Here is a 25,357-nt window from a genome sequence, read left to right on the forward strand (position 1 = left end):
GGAAGTAGCTTTGTGATGCTAACGAGTTGCATAAACTCCTTCAGTACCATTTTTGATTTTACATCTGAAGAAAAGAGCTACTTCTTGATCTTGATTTTTATTTTTTTTCTGTAGTTGATACACTTCAAGCTTTTCTTAATTATGGAATGTAACATTGCCCTAGTGTGTGTGTGGCGGTGGTGAAGGCAGGATTTAGGATTCACCTTAGTGAATTAAAATGAAAAAATATTTAATATTAATTTTTGTGAATTCTTAAAATATGCCAGGTATTAGAAATCATTGCCATGTATACCCAGATTTTAAAAATTTCATTATAGAAGCATAGCTTTAAGCCATCTCATTTACTTAAATTAACCATGACTGGAGCTTTGCTTTTGATTTTTCTGATATATTGAGTGCTTTTAAAATTATGTTTGCTAATAGGAAATGCTGCATGGCAGGAACAGTTGGGACAGAACAAAGCTCCAGTTCATGTAAAACGCTGGTTTGGCTTTCTTGAAGCCCAGCAGACCTTCCAGTCAGTAGGTACCAAGTGGAATGTTTCAGCAACCAAAGCAAAAGTGGTAAGCCTTTAAAACTTTTTTTTTATGCTGACATCTTGTCTGCCTGAGATCCTAAATCTGAGAAGAAAATTATGTTCATACCCCCCCCCCCCCCCCAATCAATTAAAAAGGATCTTCTGGAAGAATGTGCAGTTGTTGAATCTTGCCTTGTCTTCACCTCCTTGACTATATTAAACCTTAATCTTCATAATTATATTTCTAGAAGATTGTGATCATCCAGTGTGTGTCCCTTAGGAAATCCAAAGTCCATGTTACTAAAATCTCACTATTTTATATAGCTCTACCATCTTTTCTTCCTCCCAGATCTTCTGTTCTCTGGTTTTTGAACCATTGTGACCACTGAGTCCTGGGCTTCTGTAGAGCCTTTTTGTTTATTTTGTAGGAAGATGTAACATAGAAAACAGTAGAAAAAGGGCCTCTTATCCAGCTAGAGTTGCTCTGGTTTGATCTATTTTACATACTACGCATGTGTAGTCCAGTTAATTTTTCAAGGTTTTCTGATGCTGTAAAATTTGAAAACTACTGCTTGCTTGTATAAAGACACTAGAGTCATCTCAGTTCTGCTGAAAATCCTCACTCTGCTTTCACCACTGTCCACCTCTAATTAGTCAACAAGTTCTGTTATTACTTCTCGTATCTAGAGATTGATTTTCTGTCTCCACTGCTGTCGATTTTTATTGACACCTCATTACCCCCTGTGTGTTTTAAGACCACAGGCTCATCACTGAACTTCTTTCTTTGGTCTCTTTTTTCTAGTTGAGCCTTTGCATTATCTCAGGTATCATTTTAGAAAATACAGATAAGTAGTTCCATACCTCTGAGGATTCCCCATTGCCTGAAACATAAAAGTCAGCATTATAAGGACCTTCACGTTTGGACTTAGTCGACTCCCTGGTGTCTTGCCTACCCACCCGACATGCGTTCCTAACATTGCACAGCTCTCCCCGCCTTTGAGTCTTACCTGTGCTATTTGTTACTCCTTCCCTTAGAATGACTTCCCTTGTACACTGTCCATCTGATACACTTCCACTTATTTTTTTGAGGTCCAGTTTAGTTCGTGCCTCCTATTAAGCATTTTCCAGATGACTTTAAATGCTGTTGGTTGACTTCAACTGATTTTTAGTCTTTAAGTGCAGGGACAATAATCTAGTCAATTTTTCCTCATAACCATACTTGGCGCATAGTTGGTACTGAGTATTCCGTGAATTTATTCTTAAACATTTAACCATGTAACTATTTTTGTTGTTGTTTTGCTTTTCAGGTTCCTGAGAAAAAGCAAGATGTTGGGAAATTTGTTGAGCTTCCAGGCGCTGAGATGGGGAAGGTTACAGTCAGATTTCCTCCAGAGGCTAGTGGGTAAGCAAATATAACTTACAATTGGATTCATTTAGTAGAAAAGCTTTAAGACAATTACCAAATATTTATAAATCAGTAGGTTAATATATAGAAGAGAATTAGTAAGATTTTAATTTCGGGAGTTAAAATTCTAAATATCTTAATGGTTGTTAAATTACTCATACTTAATTTCTAAAAATTTGTAGTTTTAGCTTATTAAATCAGTAGGAGATATAGTATTTTAATTTCATTCCAGGCAGAATTTTAATTGTAAGTAGAAAAATACCCATTAATAGAAAGAGAAGTTTTATTTACATTTTGAGATTTTTGGGGGAGTCCTTTAATAAGGGTTTGTATTTGTACTCTTAGCATTCCTTTCTGTTAGTAGGCAAAACCCTTTTCACTCTTGGCAGTCATAGAAAATAATAATATATGACTAGCTGGTTAGGGCAAAGGGCTGTTCTGGCTGGAGTCACTGGTGTGGGTCTGCCTGGGTCCTTGCCTAGCACCCACTAAGACTGAAGGATGTCTGCCTTTGCACGTGTGTCAGCCTCTGTGAATCATGCTGGACAAGCTTTGTGAAAGAACATTGCCAGTGATGCTAATATAATAAAATGCCTTTTAATAAAGCAGTTGGAAATTTCCAGTGGCTCAGCTGGTGAAGAATCCGCCTGCAGTGCAGGAGACACGGGAAACTCGGGTTTGGCCCCTGGGTCAGGAAGATCCCCTGGAGAAGGAAATGACAACCCACTCCAGTATTCTTGCCTGGAAAACCCTGTGGACAGAGGAGCCTGGTAGGCTATAGTCCAAAGGGTTGCAAAGAGTCAGACACAACTGAGTGACTAAGCACACACACACAGCAGCACACACTCAAAGCAGTTAGCCTCAGAAACTTAGCCACTGAGAAAGCATTGTGCCATATTTTACAAATCAGATGGGGTTTTTTTCCCCCCACATTTTAATTTGAGATTTTGCATTCTATGACCTAATTCTTACCCATCTGTGCTAAATGCAGTATGTAGACAAAAGGAAGTGGCACATAAGGAAACAGTTCTGTTTTAGCTATTCTTCCTGTAGTTCCCCCCAAACTATTTCATACGTGTCATTAATAGCAAAACTAGTTTTACAGTTCCACAGTTTCTCTTTGCTGATTTAGGAGGTGAATAAAGGATAAGTCAGAAGGAGATGAAAGGCAATAATGGTTCTGGAAAATACACAGACTGGATCATTAAATGACTGACCAGTGGAGTCAGTCATAAATAGTCCTTATTTTACATTGTTTAATTCCCTCAGATGTCCTGGGTCCCTACCATCCAATATCCTGCCCTTGTGTTCTTGGTGTGAGGGGTCATGGTTGTCCCATTGGGTGGTGACTTGAGTGGTTTGATAAAAGTTAGTTTTTTAGCCATAGTTACGCTATTTGAACATTTGTACCTTTTGAATTTTTTAATATTTTCTGTCACTGTCACTTCTTGGAATCATGAGCTCTGCATTTTATTATTTACTGTATAAAATACATTTATTCTGAATTACATCAGCTTTAGAGTCCATGTTCTTGGCTGAATACAGTTTGGGGGTTTGGAATATAAGTCAGTATTCAGGTTTAGAAACATTCAATATCTTGATTATATCCCCTTATACTGCAAAACAGATTGTCTTTAATTAGTTTTTTAATCTTTTTTTTTCCTATGTCATTCATGAAAGGCCAGAAGGCTTGAATTTTGCCTTTTATTTGTATTCCTAACTAACACACAGATAGATAGCACCTGTTACGTGCAGATACTTAGCAAACACTTTACACGTAGTAACTTATTTAATCGTATCAGCCCTGTGAGGAAGGCACTGTTGTTATCTCCAGTTTTACAAATGGTTTAAGAAACTGATTCATACAACATTTTAGCAGCTTGCTAAATCCAAACCTACGCTGTCTGACTCTAGCGTCCATATGACTAAAATTATATGCCTATGTCTGTTATGTGTGGGAAAAGCCCGATATAGCATCAGTACTCACTAAATGCAGCGTGGAGCTTATTTTCTTTAGCTCTCAGGTTGTCTGTTGAGCCAGTTAGTTGTCTTATGAATATTTCATAGTCCTGTTTGCTTTTTTTTGCGGGTTAGAATTGCACACATTTCAGATTCAGAAATAGTATCTTTAAGAAAATAGTTTGATTTCATTACTTCTCTTAAGATTGAATGTAAAGCACATTAACTGTCAATTAGTAGTTACTGATTATTAGTCTTTTTTTTTCTCTTCATAACATGTTATGGGGTGTAACACTTTCAGTGAAAACTGCACAAAGTAGTTCTGTTTCATTTTCAGAACTCACGTTCCTTTGTTTTGCTTTTAATAAACTTTAAATTTGGGAATAGTTTTAGATTTATAGAAATATTACAGAAATAGTTTAAAAAAAAAGTTCCCTTGTACCTGTACTCAATTTTCTCTAATGTTAACATCTTTCATTACCTTTGTCAAAATTAATGAACCAGTTTTGATATATTGTTAACCTAGACTCCATACTTTGTTGTATTTCATTAGTTTTTCCCTAATGTCCTTTTTCTCTTCTAGGGTCTTATCTGGGCTGCCACTTTTGGTGCTTTGTTTTATGCAGAGAGTTTTGAATAATCCTAAACGCACTGCATTGTCTTTGTCTGCATTAACCTGTGCATATAAACCCTTCAACATTGAATCATTGATCTAGAATGCTGCATGAGTATCTTTAAAAATGATTGATTTTAGAAATGATATAAAGACATACAAGGGGTTGTACTTTTCCCTCCTCTCTTGAGATCAGAGGTGTGCATGAGATCATGTGACTTGGAATGGTGCAGTTGTGGCTGCTGTTATTGATGAAAAGTCTATTTCCAATAGTAGTGGTATAGAATGTTGCTATTGCCCACTTCACTGATAGAGGAGGAGGTTGATATGTGATATTATTAACCATGCCTCTAATTCATTTTATTCTATGTAATGGTCAACTGCCCATAGAATAGAATAGTGTCTTCATAGGTTGTGACCTGTGGAATTTTGATACTGGATGAAACCTTCAAGATCATGTAGTTAAAATCTTTTTGTTTTGGGTTCTGAGAAAACAGAAGCCTAGAAAAGTAAAGTGGCTTTCCTGAGGCTTCCTAATTCTCATGTGCTCTTTTATTTAATTATCACAGCAACAGTGGCATCTCAGAGGAGCCTCTGTCTTCTGCGTGGAGAGCGGGTGTCCAGTTTTCAATCGCATTGGGTCTTATTAAAGAGACATACCGCCGGGTAGCATAAGGAGTTTTCCCGTAACTAAATTACCTTTCATTCCTCAGTAAAAAAGGAAAATGGAGATTAGCCTTAAGGTTTAATGTTTGTAAATAACTTGCTCCTTTGTGATTTTTTTACATATGAAGTTGTTTCTTACAGTAATTTACTAAATGTTGTAGTTTTTTTTTTTTCTTCCTCAGGGTCAGATTTTCTGTTACATTTCTTGTTAGCAACTAGCATAAGACTGGAGTACCAAGTAGAAGGGTTTTTGTTTAGTTCTCCTCTCCTGGAGAAGGTGAAGTTTAGGAATGTCGTTGAAGCCTGTTACCGAGTCTCCTTGTGACTGTTTCTGCTGCAGTTACCTGCACATTGGGCACGCGAAAGCTGCTCTCCTGAACCAGCACTACCAGGTCAGCTTTAAAGGGAAACTGATCATGAGATTCGACGACACAAATCCTGAAAAAGAAAAGGAGGATTTTGAGAAGGTAATTAAAGGTGTAGCGATGACCCTTTGTCACTAAAGTTAATTAAAATTAGAGGGTGACCTGATACCTTCATGGTGTGAAAATAAATCTTGTTCTCATAACTTTTTTTTTTTGCTCTTCTATTAAAATATACATTTGTCTGAGACTTAAACCAAGAATTACTCAGTTCCCGTATGAAAAAACTTCAGTTTATCTTTTTTTTTCTTCAACTATTATAAAGTTTATTTAAGTGCTACATTTTCTTATAAGTATCAGTTTCTTAAATGAATTGGTTCCTAGAGTCAGATTTCCTTTTTGTTATATAATTTTGTAAATGAAGCGAACACTAAGTAGGTATTGGAAAATGTGATGGTTTCCTAGCCTCTTATATCATCTATTTAGAAGCACTGTATTTATATTCAAAGAGAGGACGAATAATTGTCAGCATTGCCAATAATAATCAGCTTTTCCAGAATAAATGGAAAGCACCATGCGATCAGCTTTCTCAGCTGAAAACTTGGAGGCTAGTATAAAATTTCTCTCTCCCTCTCTCTCTCTTATTTTTTTTCCTTTTTCTTTTCTGGTCTAATATCATACAACTTCCACAACCATTTTAAGGCTCTGTAAGACTGATGGTGTATTATTACGTTTGTCCAAATGCAGTATCAAGGATTGAAAATACACAAAAAAACAACAAAAGATAAACTGATGATGATTTTGAATTCTTACTGCAGGTTATATTGGAGGATGTTGCAATGTTGCATATCAAACCAGATCAATTTACTTACACCTCGGATCATTTTGAAACTATAATGAAATATGCAGAGAAGCTAATTCAGGAAGGAAAGGCTTATGTCGATGATACTCCTGCTGAGCAGATGAAAGCGGAGCGTGAGCAGAGAATAGAATCCAAACATAGAGAAAACTGTAAGGCACATTTAGTGTTCTGTATTTTAATTGATATTCTTCCTGTATTCTGCTTCAGTAGAAAATTTCTTTTTCTATTGAAAGATGTTGGTTTGAAACACATTTGGGAATATGTTTCATACATTAATTCATCTCTTAGAAATCTTTTCCCTTTCTCTGCCATCTTTACATTATTACTTATCAGCATCACAAGTGCATGTGAAGTGTGTGTGGTCTCAGCGTCTCACTTGTTACCTGTAGTCTTTTTTTTTTTTTTGTAGTCTTTTGCATTGCTGTTCAGCTCATGTGAATGAATTCTTCTGCAACTTTTTGTGATTCTCTCAATTTAAATATTTAGCCTTTCTAGTTAGAATGTTTGATGGTAATGTTAGCCATACCCAAATCTTCCTGTCAGCCTGTAAGTGTGAAGATTCTATGTAAGCCTCATGCTACCCTGTGCCTGAAATACCACTTGACAAAAAAAGTATGTCTTTGATATTACTTATCCCTGAGCTTCTGAGTCTGGTTATTTTTATTCTGTAATTATGTTGCAGAACATCTTGAGTGTCACATTTAGGAAGTATAGTAGTAAATTCAAATTGTTACAGCAGTCTGTCTTTCTGTCCCACCTCCCCATTTTACAGTTTCTTTACATTTTCAAAAATAATTAGCAGCTGGACTTTAGACCTAACTTGATTCTTTGAGAGTTGATAGTGTGTCCCTTGTATCTTCAGTAGTTTCCGCAGAAGGATCACTGTTTAACAGTTCTTTCTTACTCATACGAGGCATATGAGTCCTAATATAGATAAGACTTACATAGTCAGTGGGGATATATAGAGATTTCCCACCCCACCCCCCGCCCCGGGATAAACTTCTGTCACTCTCTGTTTTCTGTCAACTCTCATTTTTTTTTTTTTTTTGGAATCTAAGAGTAGCCTGTTTTCCAGTGGAATGTCCAAAGGTGCTTTTGGGGAGCCCACTAGCTCAGGCTCTCGGCCCAAATTGTTTTCTTTGGATGGACATGGGCTGCAGCACCAACACCTGGGCTGGGTCAGACCAGCGTGTCCTCTGGGCATGAGGTGGCAAAGGAACAGAATGCTTCTGCTTCAGGCACCCAGTGTTCAACTTGAGGAGGCCTGGCCAGTTGTGCCATGATGGGAACGTGGGAAAACTGGATAAGAGAAACCTTCAGGCCTCAGACATCCACTCTTACCCTTCACTAGTACTATATTAGTGGAATATATTGACTTCTAAAATAGAGCATATTCAAATGTTTTGTGGGACTTCTTTATTAAAAAAAAAAAAACACATTTTCACTTGGTATCAGATACTGGAACCATTAAGTGCTTTTCAACTGGTGGAGTGTGCTTATAATATAAAATCAGAATGGAAAATTTTGTATCAAATTAGAAGACTGTTAAAATAATGTTTTCAACCAGATTAGCAATGCTGACTAGGTAAACTGTAGTATAACTTTCATGTTATAGCTGTGGAGAAGAATCTGCAAATGTGGGAAGAAATGAAAAAAGGAAGCCAGTTTGGTCAGTCCTGTTGTTTGCGAGCAAAAATTGACATGAGTAGTAACAACGGGTGCATGAGGGACCCGACACTTTATCGCTGCAAGATTCAACCCCACCCGAGAACTGGAAATAAATACAAGTAGGTGTATTGCTTTCATTATGCTCAGTAGCTTCCTGTGCTTTTGCTTTGAGGCTCTCTGTAAACATGGGATGGGGAGTTACTGCAGAGTAGTCAAGAGATCTGGATCTTTGTTCTTCATGGATTAAATGACCAGTAAAGCAGGTAGCCTAGCCTCTTGGGATGTCACTCACCTGTCAATTAAGGTTATACTAGGTTATTTTTAGGATGGTTTCCATCTATAAAGTTTCTCAAGTCTGCCGAAAGTTGCTTTTTATGTATTGATTAGGAATACCATGGTGTGTATTTTTAGATGAAGATACTTCTTTTCCTGTTTTAAACTTTGATTCTGCTAGGCGTAAGTTGATTCATAAATGTGATAGAATTGAAAATTTAAAGAAATATGAACATTATAAAAAAATATCATGTGTTTTTTCTACTTTCGGTTGATTTTCTGTGTGGGTTTTCAGGTTAACAGATTTTTTTTTTCCTTTAAATGCCCCTCACTCTGCCATTAATTTATATAATAATCATAGAATATATTTTCTCATGCTTTGAAGAAGCCTACTGCTTACAAATAGTGAATTGTAACTCTTGAAGAGATTGGTGACTGTAAATGATTACCTGGTTTGCTAATGTGACTTTCTTTAAACTTGGGGGTGCAAATGTGTATGTGGACAAACACTTCATGTATATGTGTGTGTGTGTGTGTTTATATGTCCTTCATTTTTAACAGGGTATTTACTCCTTGTTTTACTAAACAAATGCTCTGAATACATTTGGAAAAGTATATTTAGATGTACATTTTTAGTATCAAATAATCTCAAGCCATAGTGTAGTAGCATCTTAATGAAATTCTATCTTAAAAATTAGAAGGTATAATGCAGTGAGATAAAAAATTCAAATGAAAATGGATGTGTTGTATACATTTTTTAAGACAGAAATTGTTTTTACAACTGTTCCATCTTAAATGGAATTACCTACTAATTTTCTTCTCTTTTACTTTGTCAGAGAAGGAAAAACACTGTTCTTGAATGCATTTAACTGTGAAGGTATTAAACCTAGAGATTTACTTGTGTGGAATTTATTTAAGATACTGAAAAACTCAGTTTCCTCAAAATTATTATTACTTTCCTTCCATGGTATACATTGGCTATTACAGAAATATGATTATAGAATTCACTGCACCAATATCCAGTTGTTTTATAAATTGCAAATTAGCCTTTTTGTTTGTTTGAATGTTGAGTAACTGATTCATTGTCCTCAAAGTCTGATAAAAAGTTTTGATGTACTTTGAGTATTATGACTCATAATACCTGTTGTTTTAAGAAACTCTTATTTTGTAAAGAATTATGTTTTAGTATTGGTGCTTATAATGTCTAAGATGAAAAGGGTGAAATTCTTTACTGATTTTCAGAAATACTCTTTTTCTAGTGTTTATCCGACGTATGATTTTGCCTGCCCCATAGTTGACAGCATTGAAGGTGTTACACACGCCCTGAGAACAACAGAATACCATGACAGAGATGAGCAGTTTTACTGGATTATTGAAGCTTTAGGCATAAGAAAACCATTTATTTGGGAATACAGTCGGCTGAATCTCAACAACACAGTGCTGTCCAAAAGAAAACTCACGTGGTTTGTCAATGAAGGACTAGTAGATGGATGGTATGTCTGCTGTTATCTAGAATTGGGAGGAAGTAAGGACATGGTGTGTCACCAATTTTAAACTGCTTGGAGGTTTGGGGAGGATGAATGGGAGGGGTTGAAATGGGTATGCCTGTTGGGTTTCTGGTCCTTCTCTTTTTTTTATCCAGTTTCTCAGGTATTCCCTTTTGTTTTAATGCTGCAAACGTGGAGTACCCATGTTTGGGACTAGAAAAAGTTTGAAAAATCTCTGAATGAAATCTGTTCAGTTGAGTCACCATACTTACAAGCCTAAGAATATTTTTTTAACCTGAATTAACTAGAATGTGTATATTTTTATTAGCATCATGTAATAGTGACACATATTAAGTATGTATTGAATAATGTGTAATTTTAGATAATTACTCTGGAGCAGAATTTGATAAAGGGCAAGTTTATCTTGGGCCCCATACAAAGGGTGTTATTGCAAACTTACTGAAAATTGCAAATCTCTACAGAATATTAATTAACCAACATATATGTTTTTTACAACCCATAAGACTTTATAAAGTGCATTTGGACGTGAATGCCAGAATAACCGTCTCTTATCTGTGTCTCATGGTCATATGTAGAATAGAGACCTTGGATGTTTGTTAAATGAAAAGCAAATGAGGATGTTGTAATGCTTGGGTTTTCTGTATTTGAAGATGTCACCTGTGTGTCCTTTTTCAAATGTGGTTTTACTGTTTGCAGTAGTACATTTATTTTACTTAGTAATAATTGACTAGTAATTAGTATTCTGCCTAATTATTGAAACCAGCTCTTAGTTCAGATATTTAACAAACTGAATGTAATATTCAGAAAGGTATTTTATACTCTCTGCACCTACATGTTAAAAACATCTCCTAGGCTTTTAAAACTTCCCTATTTCCCAGGGATGACCCACGGTTTCCTACAGTTCGTGGTGTGCTGAGAAGAGGGATGACGGTCGAAGGACTAAAACAGTTTATTGCTGCTCAGGTGAGTTATGGTTTCTTTTCCAGCTTCTCAGTTTGGATTTTCAAAAGGATTTAATATCCTTTTGGTCTTTATTCCTGTTGTTCTTTCTATTCCTTGCTTGTTCCTTACAATGCAAGAGCAGAGTGTTTTTGAAAAAAATAAAATAAACACCAATAATAGTGGAAAATTGAGAATGTCCTAAATTCCTATGCTAGGGTTGGGCAGAGGCAGCTGTGGTGTTTCTCCCCAGTGAAGTATATGACTGTTGACGCTTAACTGTTGAGGGTAACCAGACTGGTTTGTACACACTTAAGTTTTATATTCCAGTGGAAGTAAACTTGTAATTATTGATTGGGTTTATTTTCTAGCTGGCTTAACGTAAAATATTCTAGTTAATACTTCTTGCCCTTCAAGCCATTTTTTAAATTGTTTTTCTAGGGTTCTTCACGTTCGGTTGTGAACATGGAATGGGACAAAATTTGGGCATTTAACAAAAAGGTACATATGTTTTGACTTTTGGTCTTCTTTTCTCTTGTCTAACTGCTAAATAATAGAATACGTGTAGAATTCATTAGTGTGCTCATAGTAGTGAAAACTTTGTGAAGAATATTGTAATTTTGCAGATTTTCAGGAAAATGGAATGTTTTACTTTTTTAAACATGTAACGTGCATTAAGCTTATAAACTATACCAAACAAGTAACAATGATCAAAACAAACAAACTTGGGAGTATTAGGGAATGGTAACAGCTTTTTCCTTGAATCTTTTTTGAACACTTTGCATTTCATTTTTCTGCTTTCAAGCTGCGAGCTCTCTGTAAGAAGGTATTACTTAATGCTTTTATTTGCCTTACTTATTTAGCACATAGCTTTTAGCATATTACATGTTATAACTTGAGATGTTATACAGCTTTGAAGCACAATCACATTTATATAAGGGACTTGCTTATACAAACCCACTGAAAATGCATTATTCCTAGTTTAAAAAAACATGTCCTCTTGTTTTCTTAGTGGCAAAGGGAAGACTTGGCTAACTCCATTCACCTGTTCCCTTGTGTACTTAGAGGACATAGTCTTAAAGTTACATGTTTCGTTGAATAATATCAAAGGTTTGTTAATTATAATTCCTGTGTATTATTGAATCTAGCTTTAAGAAAAAAACTGTCTTGAATAAAAGTCAAATGAGGAATACTGCATATTGACCTTGTTAATTGGAAGCAGATGCTTAGACACTATAATAAGGCAAATCATTAAAGTGCCATGTTTTAAATTATGGTTTCTGTGATTGTGTTCTGTAAATTCTTTTTTTTTTTGTATTGCTGCTTGATTGTGCTGATGCCTTGCTTCAAAAAATAGATGCTTGTCTCGCATGTGTCTTGAATTTATTTTCTTTAGTCTTTTGTGTTTAGTCAGTTTTTGGATACATAAGGGAATTATTAATTGGTTCTCTCTGTTGCTGCAGTTACTAATAAACACAATCAAAATTAACAGGCAAAGTTAACATTGGTATTTGTTACATTAATAACCCATGTACACGTGGGTTCAAATATGAGAAATACATTTCACTACAGGCCAATAATTCTGTAGGGTCTGTTAAGTGAACACCATATTCCCCTATCTTTCCTTCCATTTTCTTTCCTTAGATAAATCACATTCAGCTCTTTCAGACAATTTTTTTGGTCTTAATTGCCTGTATCTCTAAATGATGTGTGTGTTGCTACTTCTTGATTTTTGTTTGTTTGTTTGTTTTAGGCATCATCACAATGGAAGATGAGAATTTAGGTGGTCTGCTTTTTCTCATAACTTGTTGGCTTTCTTGTGGCTAATTGTTTCATTTTGTTTCCCTCATTTATTTCATTTTCTCATTCTGTCTTGGACTCTCCACAAGCTGTCTAAATTTTCTACCAGAATGTTCACACGCCTCAGGTATTTTTTCACTCTGGAGACTTCTCTGCCAGGGCCTTCGGGGCTGCGCGTATCTGATCCAGATGAGAGAACTGCTAACTTCTGAAGCCCCGCCGTCTTCACAGGTCATTCTTCCTCCTCATCCTGGAAATTCCCTGTGCTTTTGTTCTGAGCTGGGTCATCTGGTCCATGGGTCTTCCTTTTCTTTTTCTTGCCCTTTTGCTTTGCTGTACTGTATCCTCTGTAGCTCCCTGGGAAGGGGAGCATGGGATGAAGATTGTTGAGACGGTGTACAGGAACAGCTTCTTCACTTTGAAATTTCACTGTGATGTGCCTTGGGCTGGGTCTGTTTTCATTCCAATGCATTGGAAGAACATGTGGCTTCCAGACTGAAAACTCATTCCTTCAGTTCTGGGAAATTTTCTTGAAGTCTGTTTTTTGTTTTTTTTTTCTCTACTGTTTTGTCTGTCTTCTCTCTGAAATGTTTCTTGAGCACATGTTGGGCCTCTTGGACTATTTCTCTAGTTTCTTTTCTCTCTTATTTTCCATCTCATCTTTTGGCTGTCCTTTCTGGTAGATGTACTCAGCCCTGTCTTATCAGCTTCTGTTGAGGTTTTCATTCATGCTCTGTTATTTCCAAGATTTCTCTTTTGTGCTCTGAATTTTCAGAATAACTTCCTGTTCTATTTCATGGTTGTAATATTATCAAATGGCATTTTTTTCCCCATGTAACATCTCTTTCCTCCAGGTTGTTTATTTTGGTTTTTCTTTGATAATAAAGGCATTTCTCAGATACCTGGCTGGTGAGCCTTGGTTATCTGCTCATCTTTAACACATTGACTGAGAGAGGGTTAAAGAAGACTAGGCTTGTCAGCTGTACCCCTCTGTAAGGTAGTCTGGTGGGGCCAATGAGTTGAATAGCCTCCATTCAGTAACTTTCTGTCTTATCTCTTAGACTAGGCAGTTTTTCCAGAAGAATTTCTTTAAGCTGTCAGAAGTGTGAAGGCCTGACTGCCAGGGTTTTGGAGCTGACCAGGGGAAGACTCGAGCCTTGATACCTAATATCACACCTTTTCTTAATACCCTGGTCTTAGTACAGAACCCTCACCTTCAGAGGAAGAGACTCTGGACTCTTTGGAGGAATTTGAAACCACTGATCCAAAGATTTTGAGAATTGTGTACAATTTTAGACTGAAAAAAGTTAAGTTTTTTTTATTTTTGGCCATGCTGTGTGACATACAGGATCTTAGTCTCTCACCCAGGGATGGAACCTCTATGCCCTGCATTGGGAGCATAGACTCCAGCATAACCACTGGGCTGCCAGGGAACTCCCAAGACTTTAAAATCTTCTAGTCAAGAATTCTCAAACTTGTCTGATCCTAACTATCCTGTGGAATGCTTGTTTAAAAACAGATTTCTAGACTTTACTTCAGATCATTAGAATCATAGTCCTTCAGGGTTAAGCGGCCTAAAAATCTGTGCCAGCAGGCTTCCTTGGTTGCTCAGTGGTAAAGAATCTGCCTGCTGATGCAGGAAACACGGGTTTGATCCCTGGTCTGGGAAGATCCCACACATGTGGAGCAGCCAAGCTCCTGCACCACAACTATTGAGGCCTTGTTCTAGAGGCTGAGATCCGCAACCACTGAAGCCTGCGCGGCCTGGAGCCCGTGCCAACAAGAAGAGAAGGCACTACAGTGAGAAGCCCATGCTCACAGCTAGAGAGCAGCCCCCGCTTGCTGCAAGCAGAGAGAAAGCCTGTGCGGCAACGAAGACCTGGCACAGCCAGTAAATAAATAAATAAAATTTTACAAATTCTGTGCCAGCTGGTGCCCTAAGTGATCCTTGTTATTCAAGTGTGAGAAACTGTCTTCTGCTCTCTTTGTCAGTTTGAGGGAACTTAACTGTACTGAACTGAAGTAAGTTTCTCAAGTTGGGTCAGCTAGATTTAACATCTTTAAAAGGAGAAATTGTATCTTACTGGCATAAATAACTAAACTGAGTAGTCACAAATTAAATTTGTGATCATTCTAACTCAGTAGACGCTGCAGAAAGGAACCCCTTAACCAACAAGGATGACTTGAAAACCTCAGGGAAGGACAGAATGAAACAGTTTAGAAGGAGGCTGATGCTGATTTAGTACTGGCATGAAATGTTAATATAAGCAGGTAAGGAGTAGCAATCAAGGTGAAGTTAAATGGCTTTTCAAACTTTTCTTTCTGACCCTCTGCACATGGTTTCTTCAATAAGTATATCAGAGTTTTACAGGGAAGCAGAAAAATGCTCTCAAAGCAATCAACAATAGCACAATACCAGCCAAACAATAGCAACAACAACAAACCCAATATAAACCCAAACAAACAGAACCAGGTTTAATTAGCCATACCACTATTTCCTGCATCCTTCTAATGGGAAAAAATTGACTTTTATTACTTGAGTTATGTATTTGACTTGTCAGGTGCTTCTGTCTACATTTTTCTTGCAAATGCTTTATCTAAATACTGCTGTTGTGATTGGTCATCATGGATAGTTTTAAATTGAATAGAGAAGTGAGAAAAATACACCAGATCCAGAAGGGGATGCTGCTCCTGTTTTGGTGGTAGAGGAAGTTAGAATGTAATGGTTACCACCATTGATTCATTTCACCTGTAAATACGTATCCATTTCGTGTAAGTTCCAGGCCCTTGCTAGGTACTGGGAACACAGTGGTCCCTATATATATGTGTGTGTGTGTGTATATATATATATATATAGCATGCAGACCAGGAGAAATATCACGTTTACTTTTAATCTATATAATTGCCTTATTATAGTGACCTAATGCTATTTGCTTTTGATGGTGGTGTGTCACCTAACACTGCTTATAGAAAATATCTCTATTCCTTCACAACAGTCTTCTCTAACAATACAAAATGGAGTATCACATTTACCTGTAGGATTGCTATATCACCCCACAGGATAATTTTGCTTTCAAATACCAGAGTTAAAAAATTATTTTCAGAATATTTCTTCTCATATTATGCTTTAACTATTGGTTTCTTTACACTTGTCTGTAGTTTTTCTTGGAGAGGAACTCTAAATTCTTCAGGTAGTCTTTGCTTATGATTATTGTTTTTTTCCCTACTTGACTGCTTAAACATTAGATAACAGTTAGCAGGTAAACCAAAAATTAGTAAATGCAGTAACAAAGAATACCAGTTAGTAGTCCTGTGCTATTACTTATTTTATTGATGAAGTTTTTAAAAAATGTGTGGCTTGTTTTAACACAAGGATGCCTTTGTTGCAGGTTATTGACCCAGTGGCTCCACGATACGTTGCATTACTGAAGAAAGAGGTGGTCCCAGTGAACATTCCCGAGGCCCAGGAGGAGATGAAGGAAGTTGCCAAACACCCGAAGGTCTCCGTCCAGTTTCACCAGTGATGTCCTATCTGTTAAAAAAGGGGCAGGATAATCATGGGGAAAGTGTGCTGAGGTGGCAATAGCGTGACTTGGGGATAATTTCTATCCAGCATCATTTGTCAGGATTTCACACTAATTTTTAAGTTTTCTTTAAATTTTTTATACAATTTTTAAAGGTTGCTTTCTGTTTATGGGCTTCCTTGGTGTCTCAGATGGTAAAAAAAAATCTGCCTGCAAGGCAGGAGACCTGAGTTCGATCTTTGGGTTGGGACGATCCCCTGGAGAAGGGAATGGCTACCCACTCCAGCATTCTTGCCTGGAGAATCCCCATGGACAGAGGAGCCTGGTGGGCTACAGTCCATAGGGTCGCAAAGAGTCGGACACGACTGAGTAACTAGCACTTTTTTGTTTACAGTTACTGCAGGATGGCTGTATTCCCCTGTTGTGCATCCTTGAGCCTCTCCTACGCCTGTTAGTTTGTATCTCTCACTCCCTCACCCCTGTATCGTCCTGCCCCCGCCTGTTCTCCACTGGTAACCACTAGTTTGCTGTCTGTGTCTGTGAGTCTGCTTTGTTGTTGTTGTTGTTATATTCACTAGTTTGTTCTGTTTTTTAGATTCCCCATAGAAGTGATATCGCACAGTGTATCACTTTACTTTACTTTGTTTTTATCTGACTTACTTTGCTTAGCGTGATGCCCCTCATGTCCATCCATGTTGCTGCAGATGACAAAATCTTTTCTTTTTTATGACTGAATAGTATTCCCATGTGTGTGTGTGTGTGTGTGTGTGTGTACACACCACATTTTCTTAACCATGCATCTGTTGATGGGCATTTAGGTTGCTTCCATTTCTCTGCAATTGTAAGTGATGCTGCTGTGCACACTGGGGTTCATGTATCTTTTTGAGTTAGTGTTTTGGGTTTTTTTGGATGTACCCAGGAGTGGAATTGCTGAGTCATATGGTAGTTCTATGTTTAGTTTTTGAGAACCCTCCATACTGTTTTCCACAGTGGCCGTACCAATTTACATTCCCATCAGCAGTGTGCAAGGGCTCTCTTTTTTCCACATACTCGCCAACATTTGCTGTTTGTGTTCTTTTTTTGATGATCGCCATTCTCAAAGGTGTGAGGTGATATCTCATTGTGGTTTTAATTTGTATTTCCCTGATGATTAGTGATATTGAGCATCTTTTCATATACCTGTTGGCCGTTTGCATTTTCTCTTTGGCACAACATCTGTTTGCTTCTTCTGTCCATTTTAAAACTGGCGTTTTTGTTTTCTTGATGTTGGACTGTATGGGCTATTTGAGAATTTGACACTAAGTGAAAAGTAAATGATTTTGTGGATTTCTTACTGAGGAAGTTTATTCTAGTAGTAGTATTAATACTGTCCATAGCACATCATGCAGAACTGTTACACTCAGTTGGTGCCTATTTTTTATTTTGTAGAAATAGCACATTAGTGTATAATAAGAATTTATTTCTTCCTGGAGATTTTACATAATCCTTGCTCTTATCTCTGTATGAAAGCTGAGATACATTTTTTATTAACTGGGTTGCTCACTGTTGCCTTTGCCTTTAAGCCAAAACGTTTGACCTAGTAGTATTGAATCAGAGCTGTGTCCAGAGTCTGTCACACAGCCATTGGCTCTGATTTTGAAAACATCAGTGAAGTGAAAATGATACCTATTTGTCTAAATTGTGACTATAAATCTTAAATACAAGTAGCAGACAGTTTCTCTTAGTTAAGCCATGGTTGTTGTCTCACATGGTCATGACTGCTAGGTTGATAATCTTGAAGCAAAAATAGATACTTTTTTTTCCAGTTTTGTGAGTTGTCTATAAATATCCTTGTTATATAATGAAGCTTATATCTGTGGACTAACTCAGTCGTATACTAATCTACCTATAACTATGCTGTGCTCAGAGACTAACTCACATACAAGAGAATGTACTTCATTGTTGCTGTTTAGTCGCTCAATTGTGTCCAGCTCTTTGGTATCTTGTGGACTGTGGCCCCCAGGCTCCTCTGTCCATGGGATTTCCCAGGCGAGCATACTGGAGTGGGTTGCCATTTCCTTCTCCAGGGGATATGCTTCATGAAGAGCTATAAATGTTCTGAGTTGTAGCTTTGTGATTGCCTTTCTCTGTATGACATTAGTTTCTTTTAATTTTGAAGACTTTGTTTAATGATATGCCTAATAAGATTTGGGGAATGTGTGTCTCTCTGTGTGTGATTGATTTGGCTTTACCTTTGCCTTTTTTTTTTATCTGATTGGTTCAAGCAGGTGAATGGTGGTTCCTGATATGTCATATCGCCCACTACAGTTAGCTTAAATGTGAAGCCAACTTAATGTTTTAAAATCGAAACAGTGATAATAAAGCTTTTAAGGGTGCTTATTTGTTAAAATGGTAGTTATAGTCAGATAGCTTAGTTAATAGTTAAAGAATACGTAATAATAAAGAATAGGTAATAGTTAAGTAATTGATTAGGAAGCACTGATGACTGTACCACCCAGTTTGACCTGTGGAATTTTCATTATCATTTTCCTCACAAAATGTTCTGTATTTAGCCTGTCAGTATTCTGTTCTGAGCCCAGCATAGCATAAGTTGTTGCAGCATACTGATTTTCCTCAAGGACATTGGTTCATTCAATGAACAGTTATTAAATACTGGTTATTTAAGATTTATTTGAAGGATCTTCTTATACTTTTTTTTCTTTTGATTTTGCTCAAACAAGAATCTGAAATTTAACCAGTGTAGCATTCTTTTTATTCTGCATGTCTCTTTTCTTCATGTAATACATACTGAAATGGCAGAAAGTGTATCTTTCTTACATGTATACTGCTGTCCTTAAAATTTGTCTCTAAAACGTGAACCGTCTGTTGTTTCCTACTAGGATGACATCTGTTCCTATAGTGTTGTACAGCCACTGATGAGAAATGACTTTTATTTTCCCCTTTGCTGCAAAAGCAGTGAGATTTTGAGTCTAGCTTAGCAGATTCTGGTTGGAGGGACATAGAAAAGTACTGCTTCAGCCCTAAAAACAAAGAATTAGTGTTTTAGGCTGGAAGTAGTCTTGGGGCAGACCACCTCATCTGACTCGATTACATTATTGTGCAGGCATCTGCCCCAGGGTCATTTAACTGGGAATCAGATTGATACAGAGGACTTCTGTTTGTGTGAAGGAATAAAATGAATGAATATAAATTTGCATGTTGAGTTCAGTAGTTGAATGTTTCAACCAACACTCTCTCTTTTTTTTATCAATCAGAATCCTGATGTTGGCTTGAAGCCTGTGTGGTATAGTTCTAAAGTTTTCATCGAAGGGGCTGATGCAGAGACATTGTCAGAGGGTGAGATGGTTACATTTATAAACTGGGGCAACATCAACATTACTAAAATACACAAGTAAGAACTTTTTGTTTGTTTTCAGATAAATATGGGAGAGGAGTCTGTGATGTTTATTGATTTATTGAAAATTACCTAATTCAGACCCATTCATGATGCTGGCTATTAAATCTCCCCTGCATAGATGCTGCAAATTCTGGACACATTAAGTTTTTTTCCCCATATATGTTTCAGTATATTTATAGAGTATCAGGATATCTTTTGCTTGTGATGTTGGAAATGACTACTATGCTTAGTCACTCAGTCGTGTCCAGTTCTTTGCAACTCTGTAGACTGTAGCCCTCTAGGCTTCTCTGTCCATGGGGATTCTCCAGGCAAGAATACTGGAGTGGGTTATTATGCCCTCCTCCAGGGGATCTTACCAACCCAGGGATCAAACCCAGGTCTCCTGAATTGCAGGCAGATTCTTTACCATCTGAGCCACCAGGGAAGCCTGAAAATGACTACATGTAGATATAAAAAATAGTTCTACTATTTAGGGCCCCCCCTTTTATTATCTAATTCTCAGTATACAATTGCATGATGGGAGAGATCCTTGGAACAGAATTTGTATTATAGCATTCTTTATCCTAAAATCTACTTTAAATTTAATTAGCTTGCCAGTTATTATAGTGGGACATAGTATGTTAAGATTAATTTAGTAGACTGAAATCTCAGTTGTCCCGTCATTACATATATTTCAAGTCATTGCTAAATGTTTTGAAAACAGTATTTTGGCTTTTTTAATGCTTACTTCAGGTGACTTTAAGATTCCTAAACATGTTCATGTTCTTTATTGGATGTATGTGGGTTTGGCACATACTACTATCTTGATAGCAGGGGTTATACTTTATTCATCTCTTAACTAGTTCGTGTCTGGTACCTACCAGAAACTCAGAAAGTGTTTGATTGAAATTTTTCCAAAGAAAATGCCATATTTACTGTAGGCACAGAACAAAATAATGCACTTATGACAGTGAAGGTTTGTTTTCTTAAACTACTTTTCAATCTTATTTTTAGAAGTGCAGAAGGCAAAATTGTATCTCTCGATGCAAAATTGAATTTAGAGAACAAAGACTACAAGAAAACCACTAAGATCACTTGGCTTGCAGAGACCGAACATGCTCTTCCTGTCCCAGCAATCTGCGTCACTTACGAGCACTTGATCACGAAGCCCGTGCTGGGAAAAGATGAGGACTTTAAGCAGTATGTCAACAAAAACAGTAAGGTAGCCTCCTAAAAGAAACCCTATTTCATCTCCCTCTGTGTTAACTTTTCTTTAGAATTAAAAACAAAAAATTTTATTTATTTATTCTTGGCTGTCCTTAGTCTTCATTGCTATGAGGGCTTTTCTCTAGTTGCAGTGAGTGTGAGTGGGGGCTGCTCTGTAGTCGCAGTACGTGGGCTTCTCATTGTGGTGGCTTCTCTTGTTGTGGAGCATGGGCCCTGGGGCACACAGGCTTCAGTAGTTGTGGGACGTGGCCTCAGTAGTTGCGGCTCCCAGGCTCTAGACTCAGTAGCTGTGGTACATGGGCTTAGTTGCTCCAGGGCATGTGTAATCTTCTGGACCAAGAATTGCTCTTGTGTCTGCTGCATTGGCAGGCAGGTTCTTATCCACTGTACCACCAGGAAAAAGCCCAGTGCTCTGATAATTTTAAGACAGTGTATTTTGGCCTAATATCATCTTTACAGCATGAAGAACTAATGCTGGGGGATCCCTGCCTTAAGGATTTGAAAAAAGGAGACATTATACAACTCCAGAGAAGAGGCTTCTTCATATGTGATCAACCATATGAACCCGTTAGGTAAATCAATTAACCAGACATTTAAATGAAAATGCTTTAAGTTCTTAGAGTAAATAATATTTCAGAAGTTGAAGTGCCACTAAAATAATGCACCTGACATTATTCCCTATTCCTGTTTCATTTGTTACTCTGTATTTTTTTTAGACTTTATTGTAACAAGTGTTAACATTGAAATAGCATAATATTAACAACTTTTACTTCTAAAACTAAACCATCTTACAATACATCTTCATGTGGTCCAAGTAAAAATAAAAAATTTCAGTGTTATCTTTGGATTAAATTATAACTTAACTACCTTTTCTTTATTGTGTGTTTTGATTAGGTATATTGTAAAATATAAATAGTGCAACAGGGCCCAGAGGAATGGGAGACTGGAAAGTGATAAAGAGTACAAAGTTTCTTTTTAGGGTGATGTAAATGTTTTAAAATTAGATATTAGTGATGGTTGCACATACGTAGCCATTGAATTGTATATTTTCAAACAGTGGATTTTTTGGTATGTGAATTATATCTTGGTAAGGCCATATTAATGGCAACCCACTCCAGTATTCTTGCCTGGAGAATCCTATGGACAGAGGAGCCTAGAAGGCTACAGTCCATGGCATCACTAGGAGTCAGACACGACTGAGCGACTTCACTTTCCCTTTTCACTTTCATGCATTGGACAAGGAAATGGCAACCCACTCCAGTGTTCTTGCCTGGAGAATCCCAGGGACAGAGGAGCCTGGTGGGCTGCTGTCTATGGGGTCACACAGAGTCGGACATGACTGAAGCGACTTAGCAGCAGCAGCAAGGACAATTAAAATATACTGAAGAAATATATAGGATTCTGTTGTTACCAAATTCTCTTATTTTTACTCTGTGGCCTTTACTATAAAATTTGAAATTTTTTTCTTTTGCATGTGGATAGTCTTAGGGGTGGTGGATTCTGCTAATTACTGTACCCTTTAGAATTGAGAAATTCTAATAAAATAAATGTTTTATAGAAATTCTTCTGCTTATAAGCAGATTAATTGTGGTATGTGTATGCATTTCCTTTAAATCAAGAGTGAGACATGAATATCCACTAATGCCATTTCTGGTGGCCAGAGTAGATATACCTTTGTCCTGGACTTATTTAGCAGGTTTATATCCATGAAAGTTCATAAATTGAAAGTTTATGATTAGCACTGTCAATTTTTATTTATATGTTTGTTTTTAAACTACTCTGAAGAAACTCGGATGTGAATAAGAGAATGGACTTATACTTTGAAAAGCATTAACAGTGCCATTGTATTAATCCAGGAATTCACTTGCTGTTCAGATCAACTTTTTTGTTCCTTCATTTTCTTTTTAGTCCATATAGCTGCATAGAAGCCCCATGCATTCTGATATACATTCCTGATGGACATACGAAGGAAATGCCAACATCTGGGTCAAAGGAAAAGACCAAAGTGGAAACAGCAAAGAATGAGGCAAGTAATTGACTTCTATGGATATGTGTCTAATCAGTGATCCTAGGATTTAGACTTTATTTCTTTTTCTTTGCTTTTAAATAAACTCTTTAATATATATATAATATAAATATAGAAAAGTATGCAGATTATAAATGTTAACCTTTTAAAAAAGTAGAAGCCTTAAGTGTTATAACTAACTCAGGGTTGCACCTCTAGTGTGCTGGTGCTAGCGGGGGTTTACTCTCAGATTTGGTGGGTGTGTTATAATTTCCTGGGCTTCCCTGATACCTCAGTTGGTAAAGAATCAGCCTGTAATGCAGGAGACCCTGCTTTGATTCCTGGGTGGGGAAGATCTGCTGGAGAAGGGATGGGCTACCCACTCCAGTATTCTCGGGCTTCCCTTGTGGCTCAGCTGGTAAAGAATCTGCCTACAATGCGGGAGACTTGGGTTTGATCCCTGGATTGGGAAGATCCCCTGGAGAAGGGAGCGGCTACCCACTCCAGTATTCCGGCCTGAAGAATTCATGGACTGTGTAGTCCACGGGGTCGTAAAAAGTCAGACGTGACTGAGTGACTTTCACTTTCATTTTCTCATTTCTTTAGTCTCCTAATGGTAAAGATTTACGTTCAGGTTTTTACTATGATAAAAAACACTTCGTGAATATCTGTGTACCTCTACCTTTGTTTATTCCTGCTACTTTTTATTAGGATTATTTTTGTTTGTTTGTTTTTTTAAGTAATGAGATTGTTCATTTGAACTTTGAGAAAAAAAGTTTTTTGATCGCATCACGTGGCTTGCAGGATCTAAGTACCGTGATCAGAGATTGAATTCAGGTCCCCTGTAGTGGAAGCACAGAATCCTAACCACTGGACCACCAGGGTATTCCCTAAACAGTTTAAAGAGATTAGCATTTTAAAATTTTGTGTTTAGCTTAAAATATTATAAAGTACTTTGATAAAATTTTGTGTAAAGATATTTAATACAAATTAATAATTTTATTTTTGGTTTTCTGCGTCTGTAGGCATCTACACCTCTCAAGACGAGATCGGCCCCTTCTTTGAGTACATGTGCTACGTCTGAGGATTCCTTGGTCCTTTACAACAGAGTCGCTGCCCAAGGTGACGTGGTTCGTGAATTAAAAGCCAAGAAAGCCACAAAGGAAGATATAGATGCAGCTGTAAAACAGCTTTTGGCTTTGAAGGCTGAATATAAGGAGAAAACTGGCCAGGAATATAAGCCTGGAAATCCTCCCGCTGCAGTAGGACAGAATATTTCTTCTAAATCATCATCAAATATTGTGGAAAGTAAATCTCTGTATGATGAAGTTGCTGCACAAGGAGAATTGGTTCGTAAACTGAAAGCCGAGAAAGCCCCTAAGGTCAGTATCCTGGAAGGAGTTTAGACACGTTGTCGGTAACCTTATAAGGTCCAGCAATCTGGCCAGTCCCATTTTCTCATAAGAGGTATTGTCTATAGACTGTCTGATTCAGTATTTTGATGTAACAGTCAATGTTTACTGATGCATGCTTGTGCCAGGCTCTGGAAATATTGATGAGACACAGCTGACCATCTAGAGGGGGAACTGGGCTGAAGAAGAACCTTACACAGACTGTAATCCTGGGTGGTATATGTAAATTGCTCTCAGAAGTGTCTGTGGCTGTAAGTGGCAGGGAAAGAAACAGAAAAAATATTGAAACCAGTCCTGAAGTAGAAGAAGCCCTTTAAGATGAATGACTTTCAGAGGAGGTACTCTTAAGTCTAGGTCTGTGGTTCTCAAGCTTTATTGTACATCAGAATTATTGGAGAGCTCGCTCAAACACAGGTTGCTGGGCTCCACCTCTCGAGTGTCAGCTCCAGTAAGTCCAGACTGTGCAGAGGTTATGCATTTGTAAAAAGTTGTCCAGGTGATATTGATGCTGCTGTCCTGGGACTGGATATAGAAGATAGCACAAGCAAAAGTTCAGGGTGCATGCAGGGAATAAAGAATTGTCTGTTGGTGACTATTTCAGATTTTTTGTAGGGGAGTCCTCAAGTGATACCACATTTTGACTGAAGTATACATTTCATTGGGCTTCCCTGGTGGCTTAGTAGTCAAGAATCCACCTGCTAATGCAGGAGACATGAATTCGATCCCTGGGTCAGGAAGATCCCCTGGAGAAGAAAATTGCAACCCATTCCAGTATTCTTGCCTGGGAAACCCCATGGACAAAGGAGCCTGGCAGGCTACAGTCAGGACTTGGAAAAGAATTGGACGCCACTGAGCGACTAAACAACAGCAATACATTTCATTTCATTTCAGTAATATCTTTAGGCAAAACATTTAGCCAAGTGGGTGGTAGCACTGATTTTGGAACAGGATTGCTTGCTCAAAATAAGAGACAAAAAGAATGGCATCTGTGATAGAAAAATCATGTTCAACAATCAGGATATGTAGTTTCTATACTCAGAAAGTAACGAGATATAAAATATCAAGTTAATAGTACTGTAACTGGATAAGCTACCAAAAATTGTAGAATCTGGGTTGTGGCATGAACATGGAGAGATGTGATGAACCACTGGGCCTGACTTAACGTAACTGGAGATTTGTTTTAAAATGCTTCTGGGAATCTGTTGTCTCATCAGCGTCCTGGGCTTGGGTTGGAGAATGAG

At 37.4% G+C, this 25,357-nt stretch overlaps 1 protein-coding gene across 1 annotated transcript in view; it reads left to right on the forward strand.

Moving 5' to 3' along the window:
- The window catches only part of EPRS1 (glutamyl-prolyl-tRNA synthetase 1), a 64,155-nt gene that overhangs the window by 9,424 nt on the left and 29,374 nt on the right, over nucleotides 1–25,357 (forward strand). The window contains exons 5-18 of the mRNA XM_006055946.4: nucleotides 424–563; nucleotides 1,825–1,919; nucleotides 5,501–5,627; nucleotides 6,341–6,533; nucleotides 8,000–8,171; nucleotides 9,585–9,818; nucleotides 10,712–10,796; nucleotides 11,214–11,273; nucleotides 15,962–16,072; nucleotides 19,351–19,487; nucleotides 20,487–20,694; nucleotides 21,159–21,271; nucleotides 22,608–22,725; nucleotides 23,730–24,086. Of these exons, the coding sequence (XP_006056008.1) occupies nucleotides 424–563; nucleotides 1,825–1,919; nucleotides 5,501–5,627; nucleotides 6,341–6,533; nucleotides 8,000–8,171; nucleotides 9,585–9,818; nucleotides 10,712–10,796; nucleotides 11,214–11,273; nucleotides 15,962–16,072; nucleotides 19,351–19,487; nucleotides 20,487–20,694; nucleotides 21,159–21,271; nucleotides 22,608–22,725; nucleotides 23,730–24,086 (2,150 nt within the window). The remainder of the gene's footprint in view (nucleotides 1–423; nucleotides 564–1,824; nucleotides 1,920–5,500; nucleotides 5,628–6,340; nucleotides 6,534–7,999; nucleotides 8,172–9,584; nucleotides 9,819–10,711; nucleotides 10,797–11,213; nucleotides 11,274–15,961; nucleotides 16,073–19,350; nucleotides 19,488–20,486; nucleotides 20,695–21,158; nucleotides 21,272–22,607; nucleotides 22,726–23,729; nucleotides 24,087–25,357) is intronic.

The sequence above is a fragment of the Bubalus bubalis genome, chromosome 5 (genome assembly GCF_019923935.1).
Source record: "Bubalus bubalis isolate 160015118507 breed Murrah chromosome 5, NDDB_SH_1, whole genome shotgun sequence".
In the NCBI taxonomy this organism is placed as follows: domain Eukaryota; kingdom Metazoa; phylum Chordata; class Mammalia; order Artiodactyla; family Bovidae; genus Bubalus; species Bubalus bubalis.